Source organism: Microtus pennsylvanicus, chromosome 4 (genome assembly GCF_037038515.1).
Source record: "Microtus pennsylvanicus isolate mMicPen1 chromosome 4, mMicPen1.hap1, whole genome shotgun sequence".
NCBI classification, from domain to species: domain Eukaryota; kingdom Metazoa; phylum Chordata; class Mammalia; order Rodentia; family Cricetidae; genus Microtus; species Microtus pennsylvanicus.
This window is the reverse complement of record NC_134582.1, coordinates 70775926-70798281: the sequence shown is the minus strand read 5'-3', so window position 1 is coordinate 70798281 and position 22356 is coordinate 70775926. Positions and strand designations below refer to the sequence as shown.

General features: G+C 39.4%; 1 protein-coding gene across 3 annotated transcripts in view; it reads right to left on the bottom strand.

The window, feature by feature from the left end:
* The window catches only part of Usp14 (ubiquitin specific peptidase 14), a 43995-nt gene that overhangs the window by 1728 nt on the left and 19911 nt on the right, over positions 1 to 22356 (bottom strand). For all 3 annotated transcript variants that reach the window (XM_075969332.1, XM_075969333.1, XM_075969334.1), the window contains 9 exons: positions 21648 to 21778; positions 16283 to 16363; positions 15864 to 15946; positions 14732 to 14846; positions 11590 to 11655; positions 11007 to 11099; positions 9653 to 9781; positions 1493 to 1550; positions 772 to 879 (listed from right to left, as the gene is read on the bottom strand). In XM_075969332.1, the coding sequence (XP_075825447.1) occupies positions 772 to 879; positions 1493 to 1550; positions 9653 to 9781; positions 11007 to 11099; positions 11590 to 11655; positions 14732 to 14846; positions 15864 to 15946; positions 16283 to 16363; positions 21648 to 21778 (864 nt within the window). The remainder of the gene's footprint in view (positions 1 to 771; positions 880 to 1492; positions 1551 to 9652; positions 9782 to 11006; positions 11100 to 11589; positions 11656 to 14731; positions 14847 to 15863; positions 15947 to 16282; positions 16364 to 21647; positions 21779 to 22356) is intronic.

Sequence of the window (22356 nt, the reverse complement as noted above, 5' to 3'; positions counted from 1 at the left end):
GACTGCCCCTAGGACCATGTAGGTTCAAGATGTCAAAGACTTCCATGACATCCCAGATATTTCAGCACTACTTTTAACGCATGATCTGCCTTTCTACCCTCGTTGTCACCTAGCGTGCAGTTTTCCAGAAGCTTCATAATGTATACCAATCCAAGTCTAAGCATAGACAGATATGAAAGGGATTAGGGATGTAGCTTGTTTCACAGCACTTGCTCAGCGTATGCAAGGTATCTTGCAAATGTGATTTGATCCTAGTATCAAAACAACCAAAAACCCTTAAACATTAGAATCTAGCCATATTAATCTGGACAATAGGAAAACAAAATGTAAATGCATACCACTTCATGATGTTTTTGCTTGGGCAATAGTTTATAGGATTTCTCAGCTACTGATGTTACAAATTTGAAAGTAAAAGAGAAGCAAACCTGGGAGGCCTTGAGACCACGACTAGAACTGGGGATTCACTCAGTGAGTGAGACCTGACAGACATGAGACCCTGAGCTCTGTTCCCCAGGCAGCAGCTATGCATGCTGGCTCCTGTCTATAACACTACTGACTAGCTCTATCTAACTCTAGGCTCAGTAAGAAACTGTCAAGACAACACCCAACATGGGCCTCTGGCCTATACACAAATACCCACACACCTGAATACAAACTACAGGAAATTATTTTTCATTTTAATTTTTAAAAGGCATGAAAAAATTCACAAACAATGCTATGAAGTTTTCAGTGATAAAGTAGTAGTTAATTAACTAAACCAATACTTTTTACCTTGCTTCCTTTTCACCCATGATACGTAATGACCTGAAGAACTAGATCTTCCTTGGTGAGTTAGCACTGCTTGTAAGTCATAGTAGCCACAATTATTGGAGCCAATATCTTAAAGGAAAGGGAATCAATTAAAATAGACAACAAACAATGTTCTCTCAAAGTAATAACAATCGTCAAGTTAAGACTGGAGAAAGAGTGCTCTACTGGACCCCACTAAATGCCACTGTGCAGAGAGCTACAATTAAATTTATTTCCCATAACTATACCACTTTAAGTTACATTAAGGAAAATTATTTTTTTAAGAAGCCTGAATTTAAGCCAGGCTCATATCTATCCCACCAATACTTGGGAAGCTAAGATAGGTGAATAGAAATAACTTTGAGAATTACCCTTAGCTACACGGTGAATTCAAGGCCATCCTGGACTATAGAGTGAGAGCCTTTCTCCAAAACAAAAACAAACTTTTAAAAGAAAAAGCATAGTATCTGAATAAATAGATATATGGTAGAACATGCCATCTGACTTCAATGTGTAAATAAAAAAAAAGGGTGGTGGTGGTAGTGCACACCTTTAATCCTAGCACTCAAGAGGCAGAGTTAGGTGGATCTCTGAGTTCAAGGCTAGCCTGGTCTAAAGAGCTAGTTTCAGGACAACTAGGGCTAGGGCTACACAGAGAAGCCCTGTCTTGAAAAACCAAAATGAAAAACGAACATCCACTTACCATCAGCAAATGAAAAGGGTTCATACTTAACCTCTTTTGGGGGACTATTCTTGTCATTCTAAGAGAAAAAAAAAGTTTAATTTTAAATTGTGATATTGGAAATAATTGACCACTAACATATTCTTGTTAGTACTTAATTATACAAATATTTACACTTAAATAACGGTCTGCCTTGCAAAATAATAAACTATACAAAAAAACTGCAATGCCAAAGGCTCATCACAGTAAATAACATGTTCCCTGGATATACTGCTAATGTTAAGCCACTAACTAAATTTTTAGCATGCCATAGGATCTAGTGGTATGTCTATGAACCTGCAAGGGCTACCTCAAAAACAAAACAGAACCCAAGTCAAGTTTCTGTAATCATTAGCTAAATGAACAAAGGTCTACACTAAAAGCAGCATGATTAACTACATGGATAAGAGACTTCAGTAGAAACTCACTTCCCTAATCATTCTACTAATAGAGAAAAATTAAGTAGGTCTTAAATAAAAATAACAGAAAACAGGAAACTCAACAAAACAGGGCCATCCTTTGAAACAATAAAACTGAGAACCTCAAGAAGAAAAGAGACAAATTTCAATTATTAGTAAAGAAATGGGCTAGATTTGCCCACAGACATGAAACAGCTAATAAAAGAACACCAGGAACAATTACACAAACGTGAACTGCTAAATGAACACCAGGAACAATCACACAGACACTGATTCTGTGAGAACAAAGACAACACAGTATGGAAACGGTCACTTGAGTAGTCCTTCACCTGTCCTGTAGTTTCAGAAAACTAAGTCAAACATTTGAAAACTTAAAGTCTCCAGACACTGGTTATTTCCACAATTACATCAAATAGAAAATAATTCTACAGTCTGTCTGAACAATAAGGGGGGGGGGGCAACTTCAGGATGTAAGATCAACACACAAAAGTAGATGTAGGAATAAACCCAGCCCCTTAGGGGGCGTGTTCACCTCCGGCAAATGTTTACTTATAAATTGGGCCAGCGGGAGCCCATGCGCTCTCTCTGCTTCCCTGGTCTGCTTCCCTGGTCGTTCCTGGGAACCTGTGGTCCTGTAAATCTATTTCCCCATTAAAGTTGTATATATTATTACAATCTGTCTGAATTCATTTAAGCCGTTACATTTTGGCACTCCAGCGTTGGGTTGCCCCCGCCCTGGCCCCGGGGGTGGCGGGCTGTGGGGGGGTGCAAGCTCAATCTTTCCCAGCTTTTGCAAGCAAGTTAGATACCTGATTGGGCTAGCGGGCTAGCTTTTACAGCGGGCTCCTGTGCTATCCCTTCCCCCACTCCAGGCGCAGAGCCTGGGGGGGTGGGGCCCTTATGCCTAGCCTGCAGCCCTGCCCCGTCCTCCAGACTTACTTGGGCCAGAGCACATTAACCCCTCCCTGTCTGCCATAGCCGCCACAGCAGCAGATTTGGTCTGATACAGAGGAACCATTTCCGCGACCACTCTAACTCCTCAGGCAGAACAATCCACATCTAATTCAATCCAGCCTTGGCTCTGCCAGGATTCCTGGCCCTCCCAGGCCCCCACGGCAAACATTTTTCAGTCATTTCCAGTTTCTGCAAAGAACGTGCCTCGTCAGGACAATTAGGAAGCCCCATGCCTACTGTTATAAGCAATAATGATCAGAAAGATGAGTTATGTGTGTTTTGGCAAACTTCTATAAATGATCAAAGACCTAAGCTGAGAGTATGTGTAAATGGCATTTTTATTACTGGCCTGCTGGACACAGGTGCTGATGTAAGTATCATTACCCCAGAATCTTGGCATCTGTATTGACCTCTTCAGAATGTAAATGTTCAGCTCCTGGGAATTGGAACCCTATCTCGAGTAAGGCAGAGCACAAGATGGGTTGAATGTATAGGGCTAGAGGGACAAATAAAAAAATTAAGGCCATATGTAGCCAATATCGCAATGAATTTATGGGGTCGTGACCTCTTACAACAATGGAATACTCAAATTAACATTCCTGCTAATTCTAGAGCATATATTTCTGAGAATAATACTAAAAGATATTACAAACAGAGAAAACCGGCCATTCAGGCTGTACAAGAACAAGCAATTGATGTCCCTTCAGAGATACCAACAGCCTTGCCTCTAAAATGGTTGACTGAGAAACCAATATGGACAAAGCAATAGCCTTTAGCCGAGGAAAAGTTACAGGCTTTAGAACAGCTGGTACAAGAGCAATTAGATGCTAGACATATAGAAGAATCTACCAGCCCTTGAAATTCTCCTATATTTGTGGTTAAGAAAAAATCAGGTAAATGGAGAATGGTGACAGATCTCAGGGCCATCAACAAGGTTATTCAACCTATGGGCCCTCTGCAATCTGGAATCCCTTTGCCCTCTTTATTACCAAAAGGATGGCCTCTCATAGTTATTGATTTAAAGGATTGTTTTTTCACTATACCTTTACAAAAAGAAGATAGAGAAAAATTTGCCTTCACAGTGCCAACTTTTAACAATTCTCAACCTTCGAGGAGGTACCACTGAGCCGTCCTCCCCCAGGGTATGTTAAATAGCCCCTCCCTGTGCCAATATTTTGTGAATCAACCATTACAAATGATCCACAAAAAATTTCCCAAATCGATAATATAACATTACATAAACGACATTTTGTTATCCGATTCAAACATGGATACCTTGAACAGACTGTTTAAAGAAATAAAGATACTTTTACCTAAATGGGGATTGCAAATTGCTCCTAAAAAGATTCAAAGGGGAGATTCTGTTAGTTATTTAGGTTATAAAATAGGTTTGCAAAAAATTAAGACACAAAAGGCACAAATTAGGAGAGATCGCCTACGGACTCTTAATGACTTTCAAAGATTGTTAGAAGACATTTCCAGTCTACGACCAGCTATTGGGATAACACCTGATCTAATAATTCATTTGAACAAAACCTTAAATGATGATAAAGATTTAAACAGTCCCAGAGAATTAACAGCTGAAGCAGAAAAGGAACTGACAATGATTGAGGAAAAATTAAAACAGACACATGTGGACAGGGTAAATCCAGAGCTCGATTGTATTCTCGTCATGCTACCATCAAAAATTTCTCCTACAGGAATTTTAATGCAGAGAGATGCTATTATCTTAAAATGGATCTTTTTACCACATAAACCAAGTAAAAAACTAAAAACTTATGTGGAAAAAGTATCTGAGTTAATTATAAAAAGCAAGATGAGACTTCGTCAACTAGCAGGCACAGACCCAACAAAAATTATAGTGCCTTTCACTGCTGATGAACTAAAAAAATTATGGGAAGATAATGAACCATGGCAAAGAGCTTGTGCTAATTTTTTGGGAGACATTAATAACAACTATCCAAAAAGCAAGCAGCTTAACTTCATAAAGAGAACTTCTTAGATCCTTCCTCGAACTGTCCGTGATGCTCCAATAACTGGAGCCTGTACATTCTATACTGATGCCAATAAATCAGGGAAGGCTGGTTACAAATCAAAAGACTTGAGTAAGGTGAAACAAAGTCCTTATGATTCTGTCCAGAAGGCAGAATTATATGCCATTCTTATGGTGCTAAGGGATTTTAAAGAACCTATTAATATAGTCACTGATTCACAATATGCAGAAAGAGTTATTTTACATATTGAAACTGCTGAATTTATACCTGATGATACAGAACTAACCTCATTGTTTATCCAGGTTCAAGATTTGATCAGGAACAGGCTTTGCCCTATGTACATAACACACATCCGATCCCATACGGGTCTGCCAGGTCCTCTAGCACAAGGTAATGCAGAAATTAATCAATGATTGATTGGTAGTGTGCTACAAGCCTCTGAATTTCATAAAAAGCATCATGTTAATAACAAAGGTTTGAAGAGTTTTCTATTACATGGCAACAAGCTAAGGAGAGTGTAAAGAAATGCCCTACTTGCTCTTTCTATAACCAAACGCCACTGCCTACAGGGGCTAATCCAAAGGGCACCCAAAGAAATGAAATCTGGCAGATGGATGTGTTCCACTTTACAGAATTTGGCAAATTAAAATATGTTCATCACACCATTGACACTTATTCAGGCTTTCAGTGGGCAACTGCTTTAAGTTCAGAAAAAGCTGATTCAGTAATCACTCATTTATTAGAAGTCATGGCTATCATGGGTATACCAACACAAATAAAGACAGATAATGGTCCTGCTTATGTCTCTAGGAAAATGAAACAGTTTTTTGATTATTACAATATCAAACATGTTACAGGTATACCATACAATCCTACAGGTCAAGCAGTCATAGAAAGATCAAATCAAACTATAAAGGATATGTTGAACAAACAGAAATGGGTGGAGAACACCCCCAGAAATAGGTTACATAATGCTTTGTTAACCTTGAATTTTCTCAACACTAATGAGAAGGGAACAATGGCTGCAAAAAGACACTGGATAATAGAAAAGTCTACTGAACTAAATCAACCAGTTTATTTCAAGGATGTGCTGACCTCACAATGGAAGCCAGGAGATATGCTGCGTTGGGGAAGGGGTTTTGCTCTTGTCTCCACAGGTGAGGAAAAATTGTGGATACCGTCAAAATTACTAAAGGTTCGGTTTAAAGAAGAGAAGCACTTGGAAAAGATAAATAACAATTCTTTCATAAGGATGGCGAGCATACTGATGGTAAAAAATACAGATAGGTTGGGGGCAGGGTTCTTTTTTATTATCTCCACAGAAAAATACTCATCTTCAAAGAATTTAAGTGACCCTAAATATTTAATTACTGATGGATGGAAACTAGTTACGACCCACTAAGGATCAATAAAATTCTATACATTCTGTAAGTATTGATTTTTTGTATGTCTTATTAAACACTTCTTTATAAATATGTAGAGCTGGTTTTGAAGTTGGACTACGGCTCAGTCCCTCTTCAATTCCAAGCCTGTTGATAAGAGATATCTTAGAGTTTCTGTCTCAGGTCAGGAGCCATAAAATGAGACAGAATAAGAATAATTATATACTTGATAAACTTTCTTTGCCTTTCCTCATATCTGTGTTTCTTTATATGTCAGTATATGTCTTTGTTGTTAATGTTTAAACTTCCTATAACAAACAAATTTTCCTACAGTAATCTTTGAAGTTTCCAGGATGAAGATGGGGCCCCACAACATCAACTCAATCTGGTTTTTATGACGTCATATTTTTTAAACGCTAATATTAGACCTGTTTTTTGGTACCAACTACACAAGACAATTTTGAATGGTGCACATTTTTGACAACACTCTGGCCAAACCTCAAAACGCTCAGAGACTAGTTACAATTTTCTTAGGTCAAAGGTTAATTTAAAAATTTTACCATCATTTGCTTTCACAGGAGCCCCTAAGGAGAAAGTCACCCCCATGTCAGCTAGAAGCAATCTTAGAGGACGACGTCCCCTCTCCCAACAGAGTTTGCCCACAGGGTTAGGGACATCTTTTAGTGGTTGGTTTAGAGTTGAGGGGATGGGGAGATATTTTATAAAATTAGGGGTATTTTCAAAAAAAGGGGGGGGGATTAACTGATATGATGGGATGATTGGTATTTGTGATTTACTGTTTTTAGAAAATTGTATTGGTACTGCTTCTTGTATATTGATATATTGAATATTAAATGTGAGTGTTCCTACCTCTATTTTTGTATAAGAGTATGCTTATATTGTATTGATACATCTACCATATCACAATGTACATTTCTACCTCTGATACTATTTATGTAATAACATTGTTTACATTTGATATGTAATGACATTGTTTACAGGTGAAGATCATTGTCTTCATATATTGCACAGTTGTTTATTCTCTTAGTCTTCAAGTTAGATAGGTATTGAGAATTATATGTTTGTCATATTTATTTTTAGGTTAATCAGGTCTTTTAGATATATAGAGATTATATTTAGTATAGATAGTATAATCTTCAGCCTCTTCGAAGAGCTGTAGAAAATGGCCTTTAATCTAACCTAAAATTCTGTGCCAACGAGACACAATCACTCCTGGCGACGCCACTCTACTCCCGAGAGAACGTTGAGCACCAAAGACACTCCACTGGGAGCTTGTCTTCTTGGCAAAACTGGCCTTTGTGTTAAGAAAAGCCCATACCTCAACTACTAACAAAGATATCAAACAGGATTGTCTTATCTTGCCAAGACAGGGTAGGATAATTCTAAGAAAGTTCCTTGCCTTCAGTTATGTTAGGCCTTAGCCAAAGTTGGTTGACTCAACATTGCAAACGAGACTTTGGGTGATTGCCCAGGTAGTCAGTTGTCTCTGTCATTTGCTGCACATTTTGGATATCTCTCATTTGTTAAGTAATATTTATTCCCTTCTCAGATCTTTGACGGAGTTAAAGATTATATAATTGTAGTTACTCTCTACATTATTTAGACTCCTTGAGATAGAATGTTTAGCAAAACTTTTGTTCTCAATATTGTTTGTTATATTTATTATTTGTTATTATAGTATATAGTTGTATTTGGTTTAGTTCTGTCTTATTTAGACAAAAGGGGGAGATGTAGGGATAAGCCCAGCCCCTTAGGGGGCGTGTTCACCTCAGGCGAATGTTTACTTATAAATCGGGCGAGCAGGAGCCCATGCTCTCTCTGCTTCCCTGTTTGTTGCAGGAACCTGTGGTCCTGTAAGTCTATTTCCCCATTAAAGCTGTATATTATTACAATCTGTCTGAATTCATTTACACTGTTACAAGTAGTAATGCCATTTGCAGAAGTATTACAAAAAACAAAGCTTGGAGATCACAAACCTGATCCTTACAGGGAAATGTCATAAGTTATCACATTGTAGCACATGCACTTTGAGATATAGAGGCAGGAGGATCAGGAGTTCAAAGCTAGTCTCAACTGCCTGGCAAATTAGTGGCCAGCCTGGGCCCCATGAATCCCTGTCTTATTGAACAAAGACAAACACTGCAGTACGGCCAAGGAACAGATGCACAAACCAATGGAATAAAATTGAAGACTCCAGAAAAACATTCTTATCTATCATCAATCAATTATCTACAAAGATGCCAGGATCATTAAATTGGCAAATACTAGGTTTTACTTATTTTTTTAGATGCTAGAGAATCATAGCCAAAAGAATGAATCTGAACATCTTACCACATAGAAGTTAAACCAGAATGAATCAAATAGCAAGATGAACAAACTATAAAACCCTTCAACTTTTTCTCTGCATTAGGATGAAAAGATAAAACTACAGACTTTGAGAAAACACTTGCAATCTGCATAGTTAAAGAATTAGAATCTACAACAGAATACCTCAGCAGAAGACCCACATATGACAACCATAGCATGAAGAACGGTCAACATCATTAAAACTTAGAAAACACCAGGCAGCACCACAAACATATCCACTGGCTTGAATGAAAACTAGTGACAACAGCAAACGCTGATCAGAAAGTGGACCAGTCACAATCGATGAGGAGAATACAAAGTAAGAAGCATTTGGCACTTTCTTGAAAAACTGAGGATGCAACCATCATGCAACACAGCAATTATACTTTTAGACATTCATTCTAGGAAAATAAATTTCCTGCTTACAATAATATCTGCAAATAAACATTTTACCAGCTTTATTCACACAGACAAAAACTGAAAACGATCTAAGTATCCTTTAATAGAAGAACGGTTAAGCAAACCACAGAATGCCCACACAAGCAGTGATAAAAACTGACATACAAAACCTAGATGAGTTCTGGGAAATTCTGAATGAGGAATCAATTTTAAAAGTTTGTCTAATAAACGGGAGCTTAATTTCATTTAGTAACTTTCTTGAAATTATTAGAGAAGCATAGAAACATGATGGAGATGAGACTAAGATGGTAACCCTATACCTCCCATTCTAACAGAAGGGGGATTAAAATACCTCAAGGAAAATCATCCATGTAGAAAATGCAGACTTCATGTGAATGCACACATGCTGTAGACTCCAGGGCAAAGATAAGAAGGGGTCTGCTTTCCCACAACAGAGCCACTGCTTCTGGCACTATATTACTGCAACTACGGCTAACATCACGATATGCAAGATGTATGCACCTCCTGAAATGTAGGCTGATCATTTTCATAATAGTAACGGCTACTGCTAGGCACTAAATGAAGATTTAAATGACCGTAGTTAAAAATACAGAAAAAAGAACCTACTGCATTTGGTTGCTGATTCACTTTCTTATCTTCTAGATCCTTGAATTTTGACCGAAAAGAGACCATTTTCTCTTGAAGCTCTGGTGTGCAGAGTTCATAAACATCCAGCATAAGAGGAAACTTAACATCCTATAACAGAAAAAAAGTGCAAAAAGACAATTCTTTAAAATACATAAACACTTTCAAAGTAATACTTTCATAATTCAAATAGAAGTTGAAAATGAAATCTGTGACATCACAGAAAAAGACTGCCACTGAAGAAATCCTTTGACTTATTTTCAAAGGTGACCTGCAATAAATGGGCTCTGTGTTTACAAAAAGAACCCACAAAACCGGGAGGGAATAGTGGTGTAGGGTTGGGGAAAAATGGAGGAAAATGAATGAGGAGTGGATTTGAACAAAACAAATTATATGCATGTACAATCAAACACTTAAAACAAAATTAAAGAACGATCTGATTCTAACTTTTATATAGTAACTACTTTTCCAGATCTTTTTCCATTAAATAATCAAGCCAATACACATGACCACAGAAGCTGTACTTGTTTAAAAGAGCATTCGTAGCCAGTGCTTTGCTGACAAAAACAATTTTTATAAAGAAACAACACTGAAACAGTTAAAGAGCATATTAAAATAGCTGCAGTAAATACTAGTAGAGCCCCAACTTCGATTTAACCTTCACCTACAACTCTATTAGAAAATGTTATGCATTTCAGCTTCAGAGGCTAGATTCATTCATATCATTCTTCCCAAGGAATTTTGTAGACACACAAGTAGTCTACCCAGCTCAAGACAGTTCAAGGGATCACAGCCTAAGTTCTGTGGGGCGTAAATGCAATGCACTGTGCTTACTGCTTCTGTCCTCATTTCCAACGAATCCCCTCAAATCTGATCTATGAAGTGAAGGATCTAATTTAAGGCAGTACGTCTGTGGTGTGCAAGAATACTACAATTATCTGTGAATCCTTTGAAAAATACAAAATGCTAACTCCAAGACTTAGATGTGTAAGGCTGGAGGAAGAAGTCATGCATATGTAAAACCAAAGGGGTAATACATAATTTAATAAATAACATGGGTAAAGATTGCCCACCTAATATTAACCACCCCAACCATCTCAAAACTGTTCTTTTGGGGTTTTGTTGTTGTTGTTTTTTAATTTTTTTAAAGACAGGATTTCTCTATTTAGAGTGTGTTCTGGAACACACTCTATAGAACAGCCTGGCCAGGAAAGGGATTGAAAGTGTGTGCTACCCCAGCTGAAAGCTATTGTAATACGATAGATAAATCTATTATAGATTAGGGATTACCTTCAAAGGATTATATTTAATATGCAAGTTAAAATTCATTACTAACCTTAAGAACTTTGGCGTTCACAGATTCTTTCTCTTTATAAAAAAATCGAACCATCTGAATAGTTAAGTAAGCAGGCAGCCGGCTGATCTTAGACTAAGAAGAGAAATGGGAAGAAATCCTTTATATCTAAAGCCACATAAGTTTTTTTTTATTTTGGTAGTAAAAACAAAGCTCAAATAAAATTAACTGGAACTCTTTCTCTTTTTTGTATGTATAACAATGTGGGTGAGCATCCAAATGTGCACTTGTATGCGCATTTACAAGTATGTAGGCACATGTATCGTGACAATGCACGTGTGAATGTGGAAGGCGAAGGTTGACAGGAGGTGCCTTTCTCAACCACTCTTCACCTTTTCTATTTCTTGCTGAACCCTGAACTCACCGTTCCATTAAGTCCAACCCATCAGTTCTACCTATAGCACCCTGGGATTAGAAGCAGGAAGCCATGCCTACCCAGCTTTGACATAGTTCTGGGGTTCCAAATTCCAATTCTTGGGCTTGCTTTTCCCACTCAGCTACCTCCCTGCCCCTGAATCCTTTCAATGAAAGGAAATTCAATTTCAAAAGGAAATCTATAACTTACAGACTTGATGTACAAAGCATTTCTCTGCAATGTTGGAGACTGTTTAGTAATTTCTTCCTGCAGTCGCTGAAAAGAGACATTACAGACAACCAGATATCAGATTTAAAACTCTTGTCTGCAGCAGACTCACACAGCTCATTTTAAAACATAGCAATAGCCGGGCAGTGGTGGCGCACGCCTTTAATCCCAGCACTCGGGAGGCAGAGGCAGGCGGATCTCTGTGAGTTCGAGGTCTACAAGAGCTAGTTCCGGGATTGGCACAAAAGCTACAGAGAAACCCTGCCTCGAAAAACCAAAAAAAATAAAAACAAATAAAACATAGCAATATTTAATTAATAATAATATATCAGTGCATTTATCCTAGTGAAAAACAATTCAAATAAACATGACTTAGGTAGGGGTTTTTTGGTTTTTGGTTTTTTTAAGATTTGTGCACACTTTTAATCTCAGAATTCAGGAGGCAAAGGCAGGCAAATCTCTGTGAGTTTGAGACTAGCCAGACCTATTAAACAGAGAAACCATATCTAAAAGAACAGAAAACCAGACAAGCAGAAAAGAATCCCTCTGAATACAATGTTGCTCAAGGTCAGAGAAGATAAATTGTTATTTTTTAAATAATAAAGCCTTCTGTGACCCTATATCTATGAATAATCAGAATACCCACACTAGAAACTAAGAGAATGTAGGAAACCCTTGTTCTTCATTCACTAATATAAAAGCCTGTCAGCATCAATTAGGTTAATTTTAAATCTGAGAAGGATTAACAAAGAAAAGGTGTTAACCTAAGGCAGCGATTCTCAACCTGTGTGCTACAACCTCTTTAGGGGTGTTGAATGACCCTTTCACAGGGATCAGACATCAGATATTTACATTCATTCATAATTCATTCATAATAGTAGCAAAATTAGTTATGAAAAACAATTTTATAGTGGGGGTCACCACAACATGAGGAACTATTAAAAGATCGCAGCATTAGGAAGGCTGGGAAACCACTGGTCTAAGGGATGTGGGGAAATCTTTAGCTACAACTTCTCTCCTCCGGCTAGATTTGTTAGTCTCCATTTCAAGAGTGATTTAAAATGGCACACGTTAGTGCATGCTGAAAACTTGGGAAACAACCTGGCACATAGTTCATATGTAATAAAGATTCTCTATTATTTTCAATGTGCTACCTATATGTACATATATAAATTAGCAAAACTAAACAAATATGAACTAAAAGAATTTACAGTTCATAATTTAGTATCTTACAATTGTGTAATTTAAGACTGGTTTCGAAAAAATTTACCAATCACATTATAAAAGGAATCACTGCAGCTTTAACACATAATAACCATGCAAAGTTAAAACATCAAGTAAAATGACTTAAAATCCAAACAAACAGCGGGAGGTGACGATGCCCGCCTCTCTTCCCACCATTCGTTAGACAGAACTCTCGGAGTTTGAAGCCAGCCTGGTCTACAAAGCAAGTTCTAGGACAGTCAGGGCTGTACAGAGAAACCCTGTCTTCAAAAAGAAAAAAGGAAAAGAAAAAAAAATCCAAACAAATGATGATAAAATCTTTAAAATTATAAAGGGGAAAAAAACCCACACAATTCAGAAATATATTTTTAAGAAAGTCTAGCTAGAATTAGGTGTACTGGTAGATGGTAATCCCAGCACAGTGGAGGCTGAGCCAAGAGGTCTGCAAGTTCCTAAGCTACAAAGTGTGTACCCATGTGTGCAAACACACTTGCTTGTGTCAAAGTATTCGTCAGCAAGCTACAATTAACAGAATGCAATGCTGTCAGGTTGTCATCCAGACCTCAGTATAGCTTTGCTATAATTTTACAAAATTTAAAATAATGCCTGCAGAATCCCTGACAAAACATTCAATTCTAATTAACACATTCACATTCCATTTTTATGTCCTCTAACTTATAATTCTCAATTTATAAAACTATGTTAATAGTGCTTTATTAGTTAAAAAACCAACTGCAGTGTGATGTTCAAATACACAGGTAATTCTTGACATTCAGAGCAGCTGTGTGACACCATGAGCACTGAATTAGTAAATACTGAACCATGTTCCTAGGAGAAATATTGATAAGTTGCTGCAAACTTCTGGTCACCCATTCATTAAAGGTGTTTCCATGTAAAGATGTCTTACTTCACCTACAGTGCTGCACCTGTAACAGAACAATCCTAATACATCATCACAGCATCCTTGTACTTAGGAATGCCATATGCTTGGAGATAATTCTAAACACAAAAATTACCAACAACATTAAAATAAAAAAGCATGATGCTACAAAAGACACATATATGGTGTGTCAACTAAACAAGAAGAGCAATTCATGTAGTACTACTGTGTGACACTAAACTCAAAAATTGTGCTACTGCATTGGGAAAATAGCTCTCAATATTGTTCTTGCCACACAAACATGAGAACCCAAGTTGGATCTTTAGAACCCATATTAAAAAGCCAGGAATGGTAGCACACTTATAACTCCAGTGCTGAGGAAGAAGAGACAGGCAGATCCCTGGGTCTTGCTGTCCAATCAGCCAAGTTGCCAAGTCAAAGATGAGTTTTTCAAGACGGGTTTCTCTGTGTAGTTATGGCTGTCCTGGAACTTGCTTGTAGACCAGGTTGTCCTCAAATGCAGAGATCTGCCTGCCTCTGCTTCCCACGTGCTGGGATTAAAAGTGTGTGTCACCAATGTTCGGCGGTCAGCAACTGTCTTAAAGATAAAGTGGGGGGCTGGAGAGATGGCTCAGAGGTTAAGAGCATTGCCTGGTCTTCCAAAGGTCCTGAGTTCAATTCCCAGCAACCACATGGTGGCTCACAACCATCTGTAATGGGGTCTGGTGCCCTCTTCTGGCCTGCGGGCATACACACAGAGTAATGTATACATAAATAAATAAATATTAAAAAATAAATTTAAAAAAAAAGAAAAAAAAAGATAAAGTGGGCATTGCCCAGGGTTGTCCTATGACTTCCATACACATACCACAAAAACCTACAACCTGTGCGTGCCCAACTCCTCTGCAGATAACCATCAAAACACAGCAAGAAGCACCTTTGAGTTTACAGACAAATTTTAGCCAATAAGCATATTCACAAATACAAAACCCACACGAGGCTCAGCTGTGGTTTCCTTACCAATTTAAGCCCTGTGAAAAGATATTTAACTTCCTGGTTGATAAAACAACTAAGTTGAAGTTGATTTTCCTTTCCTTTGGTGACCTCCTCTTCTTCAGATTCAGTACATTTCATGCTTTGCAAATTAAGGAATGGCAACAGCTATTCAAATTATTAGTTAATCTTGAAAAGAATAAATTATCCTAGAGTTATAAATAGTCATATGTTGATTTATTTTAAACATTAGTTTCCCAATAAAGATTCAATGCAACATGCTTTGCCTATCAACAATTTCATCAACAAAAATGAGTATATGTTGAAGAGGCCACAACAGGATATAAGTTGTCATTCTGTTAAGTATCTTAATGATATAAATATGAGCAAAAAATGTTGTCCAGATTTCTACCCACATCTCAGAAAATAGTTCCTAAAATTCATGTACATTATTAATACATTAGTTTCATTTAAGTGAAACTTCTCTACAATATAAATTTATGAGACACACTGATAAAGGTGTTCTTAAGAAAAAATAATGGGGGTTGGAGAGGTGGTTCAGTGGTTAAGATTATGTACTGCTCTTCTGAAGGACTAGGATTTGAGTCCCAGCACCCAAGTCAGGTGTTCACAACAACCTCTAACTCAAGTTTCAGGGAATCTGATGCCTCTGGCCAACACACATATATGCATAATTTAAAAGTAAATAAATAAATATTTAAGAAAAAATAATAATTATCCTTAAGGTATACATATTTATCTAAAGTTCAAAATCACTGAATGACTATTTTATTAACTCCTAATTAACATTATTGTAAATTTTTAGGCATAGAATCCTGATGAAATTTTCTTCTGCTCTCCAATGCCAATCAGCCAACTAGACTCTTTAGTGACAATTTACATTTTTTTAAACTTTTGTTTTAATATTTATTTATTATATATACAATATTCTGTCTGTGTGTCTGCCTACAGGCCAGAAGAGGACACCAGACCCTATTACAGATGGTTGTGAGCCACCATGTGGTTGCTGGGAATTGAACTCAGGACTTTTGGAAGAGCAGACAATGCTCTTAACTTCTGAGCCATCTCTCCAGCTCCACAATTTACTTCTTATAAACTTTGAATACAGTCTGTACAAATCTTGGCTCAATAAGGATACGTGGTTTCAAACTCAACACCAAAAAACTGATCAATTAAGCTTTTCTTTTTAGAAGGTGTCACGGTTGATGCAGAAGAATCTGTCTGCAAAATTAAAAGAAAATTCTAGTTTTACTTTTCGTAGATTTCAATACAATCCAGTTTACTAATACATACTTAAAATTTTTAAATGTAGGTCTTTTGTGTATTTCATCCTATGATTCAAAATAATTACCAAAAGATTAAACATGTTGAATAAATATCAATAGATTATGTTTACAAGTAGACTAAAATGCTAGTCATCAAATTCTAAGTATAGGCTGAGCATCTAAAATATTCTGGCAGCTATCTACCAATTAAGCTATATTTATTTAAAGCCATTCCAAGAAAAAGCAAAAAGACAATCAAAATAAACACAGAGTGGCATGAGTCTCTGGTCACCTCTTTAACGGAGTCATCCTCTATGGCTTCCAGCTTCTGCTGCAGCACGCGCATCATTTGTATCCAGCACTCGTTAGCATCCTGTGATGGAAAATGGAACACGTTTGTCCTGGCTGTAACTGTTTAGTCTTTAAAATTCTTTCAATTTTATTTTTTTCTTAATTATTGTTTTCTTAAGAAAAAAAGGTATTTTCTTCTTTAAAAACACCCATTCAGAGCTGGGCATGACAATGCCCACTTACAACCACACTTGGGAAGCAGAGCCACAAACTCAAGCCTGCGTGATCTAAACATAGTTCCAAAGCCACTCAGGGTTACACAGCAAAACCCTGTCTCAAAATAAACAAAACTTGTTAAGTGGACATGGCAGTGCACATCTTATTCTCAACACTCAGAAGGCCAAGACAGAAGAATAGCTATCAATCTGAGGCTACACACATCTAAACTGGAGGTCAGCCTGGGTATAGAGCAAGACTCTGTCCCTACCCCTTACCCACCTCACCCCACCCATACATACAGAGGCTGATGGTAAGGTAGCACAACAGGTAATTTAAATACACCTGCCGCCAAACCTTGAAACCCTCATGGTATTAGGAGAAAACTGACCCCTGACCTCTGAACATGGTCCTTTAACCTCCATATACGTACCATGCCATTCATATCCCAGCCCCACACAAAATAGAAATTTAAATTCTTCTAAAATTCTTTAAACATTTATTTACCTGTGTACATGTCCCTGAGTATGTGCACCACATGTGTGTGGGTGCCACAAAGACCTTAAAGAGGGTGTTACATTACTGGAACTGGAATTATAAACAATTGAGTCACCTAATCTGAGAGCTAAGAACTGAACCTGGGTCCTCTGGAAGAGCAACAAGCACTCTTAACCACTGAGCCATACCTTCCATCCTTGTTTTTTAATCATGCACAAAAATAACTACTTTAATTAAACTGGTATAAGATCTTTCAAAAAGTAATGAATTTCAGAAAATTCATCCAGTAGATTTTGTACTTACTCCAAACTGAGCTACACTACTAGATATTTCAATATTTTAGTGCGTGTGTGAGTGCATCCACATGTGTGTGTGCATGAGTGTATCCACATCTGTGTGAGTGCATCCACATGTGTGTGTGAGTGCATCCACATGTGTGTGTGAGTACATCCACATCTGTGTGAGTGCATCCACATGTGTGTGTGAGTACATCCACATGTGTGTGAGTGCATCCACATGTGTGTATGAGTGCATCCACATGTGTGTGTGAGTACATCCACATCTGTGTGAGTGCATCCACATGTGTGTATGAGTGCATCCACATGTGTGAGTGCATCCACATGTGTGTGTGAGTGCATCCACATGTGTGTGAGTGCATCCACATGTGTGTGAGTGCATCCACATGTGTGTGAGTGCATCCACATGTGTGTGTGAGTGCATCCACATGTGTGTGTGAGTGCATCCACATGTGTGTGAGTGCATCCACATGTGTGTGAGTGCATCCACATGTGTGTGAGTGCATCCACATGTGTGTGAGTGCATCCACATGTGTGTGAGTGCATCCACATGTGTGTGAGTGCATCCACATGTGTGTGAGTGCATCCACATGTGTGTGTGAGTGCATCCACATGTGTGTGAGTGCATCCACATGTGTGTGTGAGTGCATCCACATGTGTGTGTGAGTGCATCCACATGTGTGTGTGAGTGCATCCACATGTGTGTGTGAGTGCATCCACATGTGTGTGAGTGCATCCACATGTGTGTGTGAGTGCATCCACATGTGTGTGTGAGTGCATCCACATGTGTGTGAGTGCATCCACATCTGTGTGAGTACATCCACATCTGTGTGAGTGCATCCACATGTGTGTGTGAGTGCATCCACATGTGTGTGTGAGTGCATCCACATGTGTGTGTGTGTGTGAGTGCATCCACATGTGTGTGAGTGCATCCACATGTGTGTGAGTGCATCCACATGTGTGTGTGAGTGCATCCACATGTGTGTGAGTGCATCCACATGTGTGTGAGTACATCCACATCTGTGTGAGTGCATCCACATGTGTGTGTGAGTGCATCCACATGTGTGTGAGTGCATCCACATGTGTGTGAGTGCATCCACATGTGTGTGTGTGTGAGTGCATCCACATGTGTGTGAGTGCATCCACATGTGTGTGAGTGCATCCACATGTGTGTGTGAGTGCATCCACATGTGTGTGAGTACATCCACATCTGTGTGAGTGCATCCACATGTGTGTGTGAGTGCATCCACATGTGTGTGAGTGCATCCACATGTGTGTGAGTACATCCACATCTGTGTGAGTGCATCCACATGTGTGTGTGAGTGCATCCACATGTGTGTGAGTGCATCCACATGTGTGTGTGTGTGAGTGCATCCACATGTGTGTGAGTGCATCCACATGTGTGTGAGTGCATCCACATGTGTGTGTGAGTGCATCCACATGTGTGTGTGAGTGCATCCACATGTGTGTGTGAGTGCATCCACATGTGTGTGTGAGTGCATCCACATGTGTGTGAGTGCATCCACATGTGTGTGAGTGCATCCACATGTGTGTGAGTGCATCCACATCTGTGTGAGTGCATCCACATGTGTGTGAATGCATCCACATGTGTGTGAATGCATCCACATGTGTGTGAGTGCATCCACATGTGTGTGAGTGCATCCACATGTGTGTGAGTACATCCACATGTGTGTGAGTACATCCACATCTGTGTGAGTGCATCCACATGTGTGTGAGTGCATCCACATGTGTGTGAGTGCATCCACATGTGTGTGAGTGCATCCACATGTGTGTGAGTGCATCCACATGTGTGTGAGTGCATCCACATGTGTGTGAATGCATCCACATGTGTGTGAGTGCATCCACATGTGTGTGAGTGCATCCACATGTGTGTGTGAGTGCATCCACATGTGTGTGAGTGCATCCACATGTGTGTGTGAGTGCATCCACATGTGTGTGTGAGTGCATCCACATGTGTGTGTGAGTGCATCCACATGTGTGTGTGAGTGCATCCACATGTGTGTGAGTGCATCCACATGTGTGTGTGAGTGCATCCACATGTGTGTGTGAGTGCATCCACATGTGTGTGAGTGCATCCACATGTGTGTGAGTACATCCACATCTGTGTGAGTGCATCCACATGTGTGTGTGAGTGCATCCACATGTGTGTGTGTGTGTGAGTGCATCCACATGTGTGTGAGTGCATCCACATGTGTGTGAGTGCATCCACATGTGTGTGTGAGTGCATCCACATGTGTGTGAGTGCATCCACATGTGTGTGAGTACATCCACATCTGTGTGAGTGCATCCACATGTGTGTGTGAGTGCATCCACATGTGTGTGAGTGCATCCACATGTGTGTGAGTGCATCCACATGTGTGTGTGTGTGAGTGCATCCACATGTGTGTGAGTGCATCCACATGTGTGTGAGTGCATCCACATGTGTGTGTGAGTGCATCCACATGTGTGTGAGTACATCCACATCTGTGTGAGTGCATCCACATGTGTGTGTGAGTGCATCCACATGTGTGTGAGTGCATCCACATGTGTGTGAGTACATCCACATCTGTGTGAGTGCATCCACATGTGTGTGTGAGTGCATCCACATGTGTGTGAGTGCATCCACATGTGTGTGTGTGTGAGTGCATCCACATGTGTGTGAGTGCATCCACATGTGTGTGAGTGCATCCACATGTGTGTGTGAGTGCATCCACATGTGTGTGAGTACATCCACATCTGTGTGAGTGCATCCACATGTGTGTGTGAGTGCATCCACATGTGTGTGAGTACATCCACATCTGTGTGAGTACATCCACATCTGTGTGAGTGCATCCACATGTGTGTGTGAGTGCATCCACATGTGTGTGAGTGCATCCACATGTGTGTGAGTGCATCCACATGTGTGTGAGTGCATCCACATGTGTGTGAGTGCATCCACATGTGTGTGTGAGTGCATCCACATGTGTGTGAGTGCATCCACATCTGTGTGAGTGCATCCACATCTGTGTGAGTGCATCCACATGTGTGTGTGAGTGCATCCACATGTGTGTGAGTGCATCCACATGTGTGTGAGTGCATCCACATGTGTGTGAGTGCATCCACATGTGTGTGAGTGCATCCACATGTGTGTGTGAGTGCATCCACATGTGTGTGAGTGCATCCACATGTGTGTGTGAGTGCATCCACATGTGTGTGTGAGTGCATCCACATGTGTGTGAGTGCATCCACATGTGTGTGAGTGCATCCACATGTGTGTGAGTGCATCCACATGTGTGTGAGTGCATCCACATGTGTGTGTGAGTGCATCCACATGTGTGTGAGTGCATCTACATGTGTGTGTGAGTGCACCCACATGTGTGTGAGTGCATCCACGTGTGTGTGAGTGCATCCACATGTGTGTGTGAGTGCATCCACATGTGTGTGTGAGTGCATCCACATGTGTGTGTGAGTGCATCCACATGTGTGTGTGAGTGCATCCACATGTGTGTGTGCATGAGTGCATCCACATGTGTGTGAGTGCATCCACATGTGTGTGAGTGCATCCACATGTGTGTGAGTGCATCCACATGTGTGTGTGAGTGCATCCACATGTGTGTGTGAGTGCATCCACATGTGTGCTTGCAGAGAGCACAAGAGCGTGCTGCCCTGGGGTTGTAGTTAAGAGCAGTTATGAGTGGCACAACATGGGTACTGGGAACACAACTTGGGTCTTCTGGAAAAGCAACAAATGCTCATAAGTTTTTTTTAAAAATGGAATACAGGAAGAGTCATCTCTCCAGCCCCAAGCCCCACTTATTTTTAATTTACCTATTTTGGGAGCTAGAGATCAAACCCAGAGCTTCATTAATGCTAAAGCGGTGTTTAATCATTCGACTCTACTCCTCCCCTTATTTAAATTTTTAAAAGGACATCAGGGCCTTATAGGGATATAACGTATAGGGATGAAAACATCAAGATGACCAGCTAAGATGACAGCCACACTGTGGTAAGAGATAATGACGTGAACTAAAGCAGACTAAGACCTGTGTTTACAACTACATTACAGTTACTATCATTGCGGGACACCTAAGTTTTGGGTTAGAGAGCTAGCTACGTGAGGAAAGTGCCTGCTGTCCAAGCTGAACTTGCATGCCCAAAACCCATGTCCAAGTCAAACATGTAGCCAGAGCATTTGTAACCCTAGTGCTCCTACCAGGAGAGAAGAGAAGTGGAGAAACAAGAGTGCCTCTGTCTAAAGTGGAAGGCAAGAACTGACACCGAATGCACACTGTGACGTGTGCATTCACATTTACACACACACACAACGATAATCTAAGTCTCTCATTTACAAAATGAGAGAAACCTGCTCCTGATTACCTGCTGAAGATACTGTCCTTGTTCACCCTTCTCCGCAAACTGTGGGAAAGCCATGTGCAGAAACTGCAGTAGAATAATAGGTGGTATACTAGAAGACGTTTTATCCATGGACTCAAACAAATCTCTAAGGGCTTAAAAAGAAAACAAATATTCATTTAGAAAAACAGTAACATATTTAATATATGGTTATTTTGTAGTGATAAAAATGTTCCAAAATTATACAACACTATGAAGAATGGTAGACACATTTCAAATGGGTGACCTGTATGACATGTGGCTTACACTTAAATAAAACTTCTGAGGATAAAATAGCACAGCTATAAAACATTTTGTAATCTAATTATTTATGAGATGATTCATTTCTAGTCAGGCATGGTAGTGTGTACCTATAATCTCATTTTTTGAGAGGATATAGCAATAAGATCTTGAGTTCAAGACCAACTTGGACTACATGGTGACATCCAGTCTCAATAATAAAGTGGGGGCTGTTCATTAATTACAATGTCAAATTCCCCTCACATAGTAAAGAAGCACATGATGCTGGCCTTTAGAGAATACCCAATAGCTTAGGTAGGGAGCACACTTAGCTCGCATGAGGCCCAAGTTCAATCCTTAGCACCACAAAAATAGTAATTTAGATTTATTCTTACACATATTACTTCTTTATTAACATCAAGTAAGTTTTTTCTTAATAACAATCACAACAACA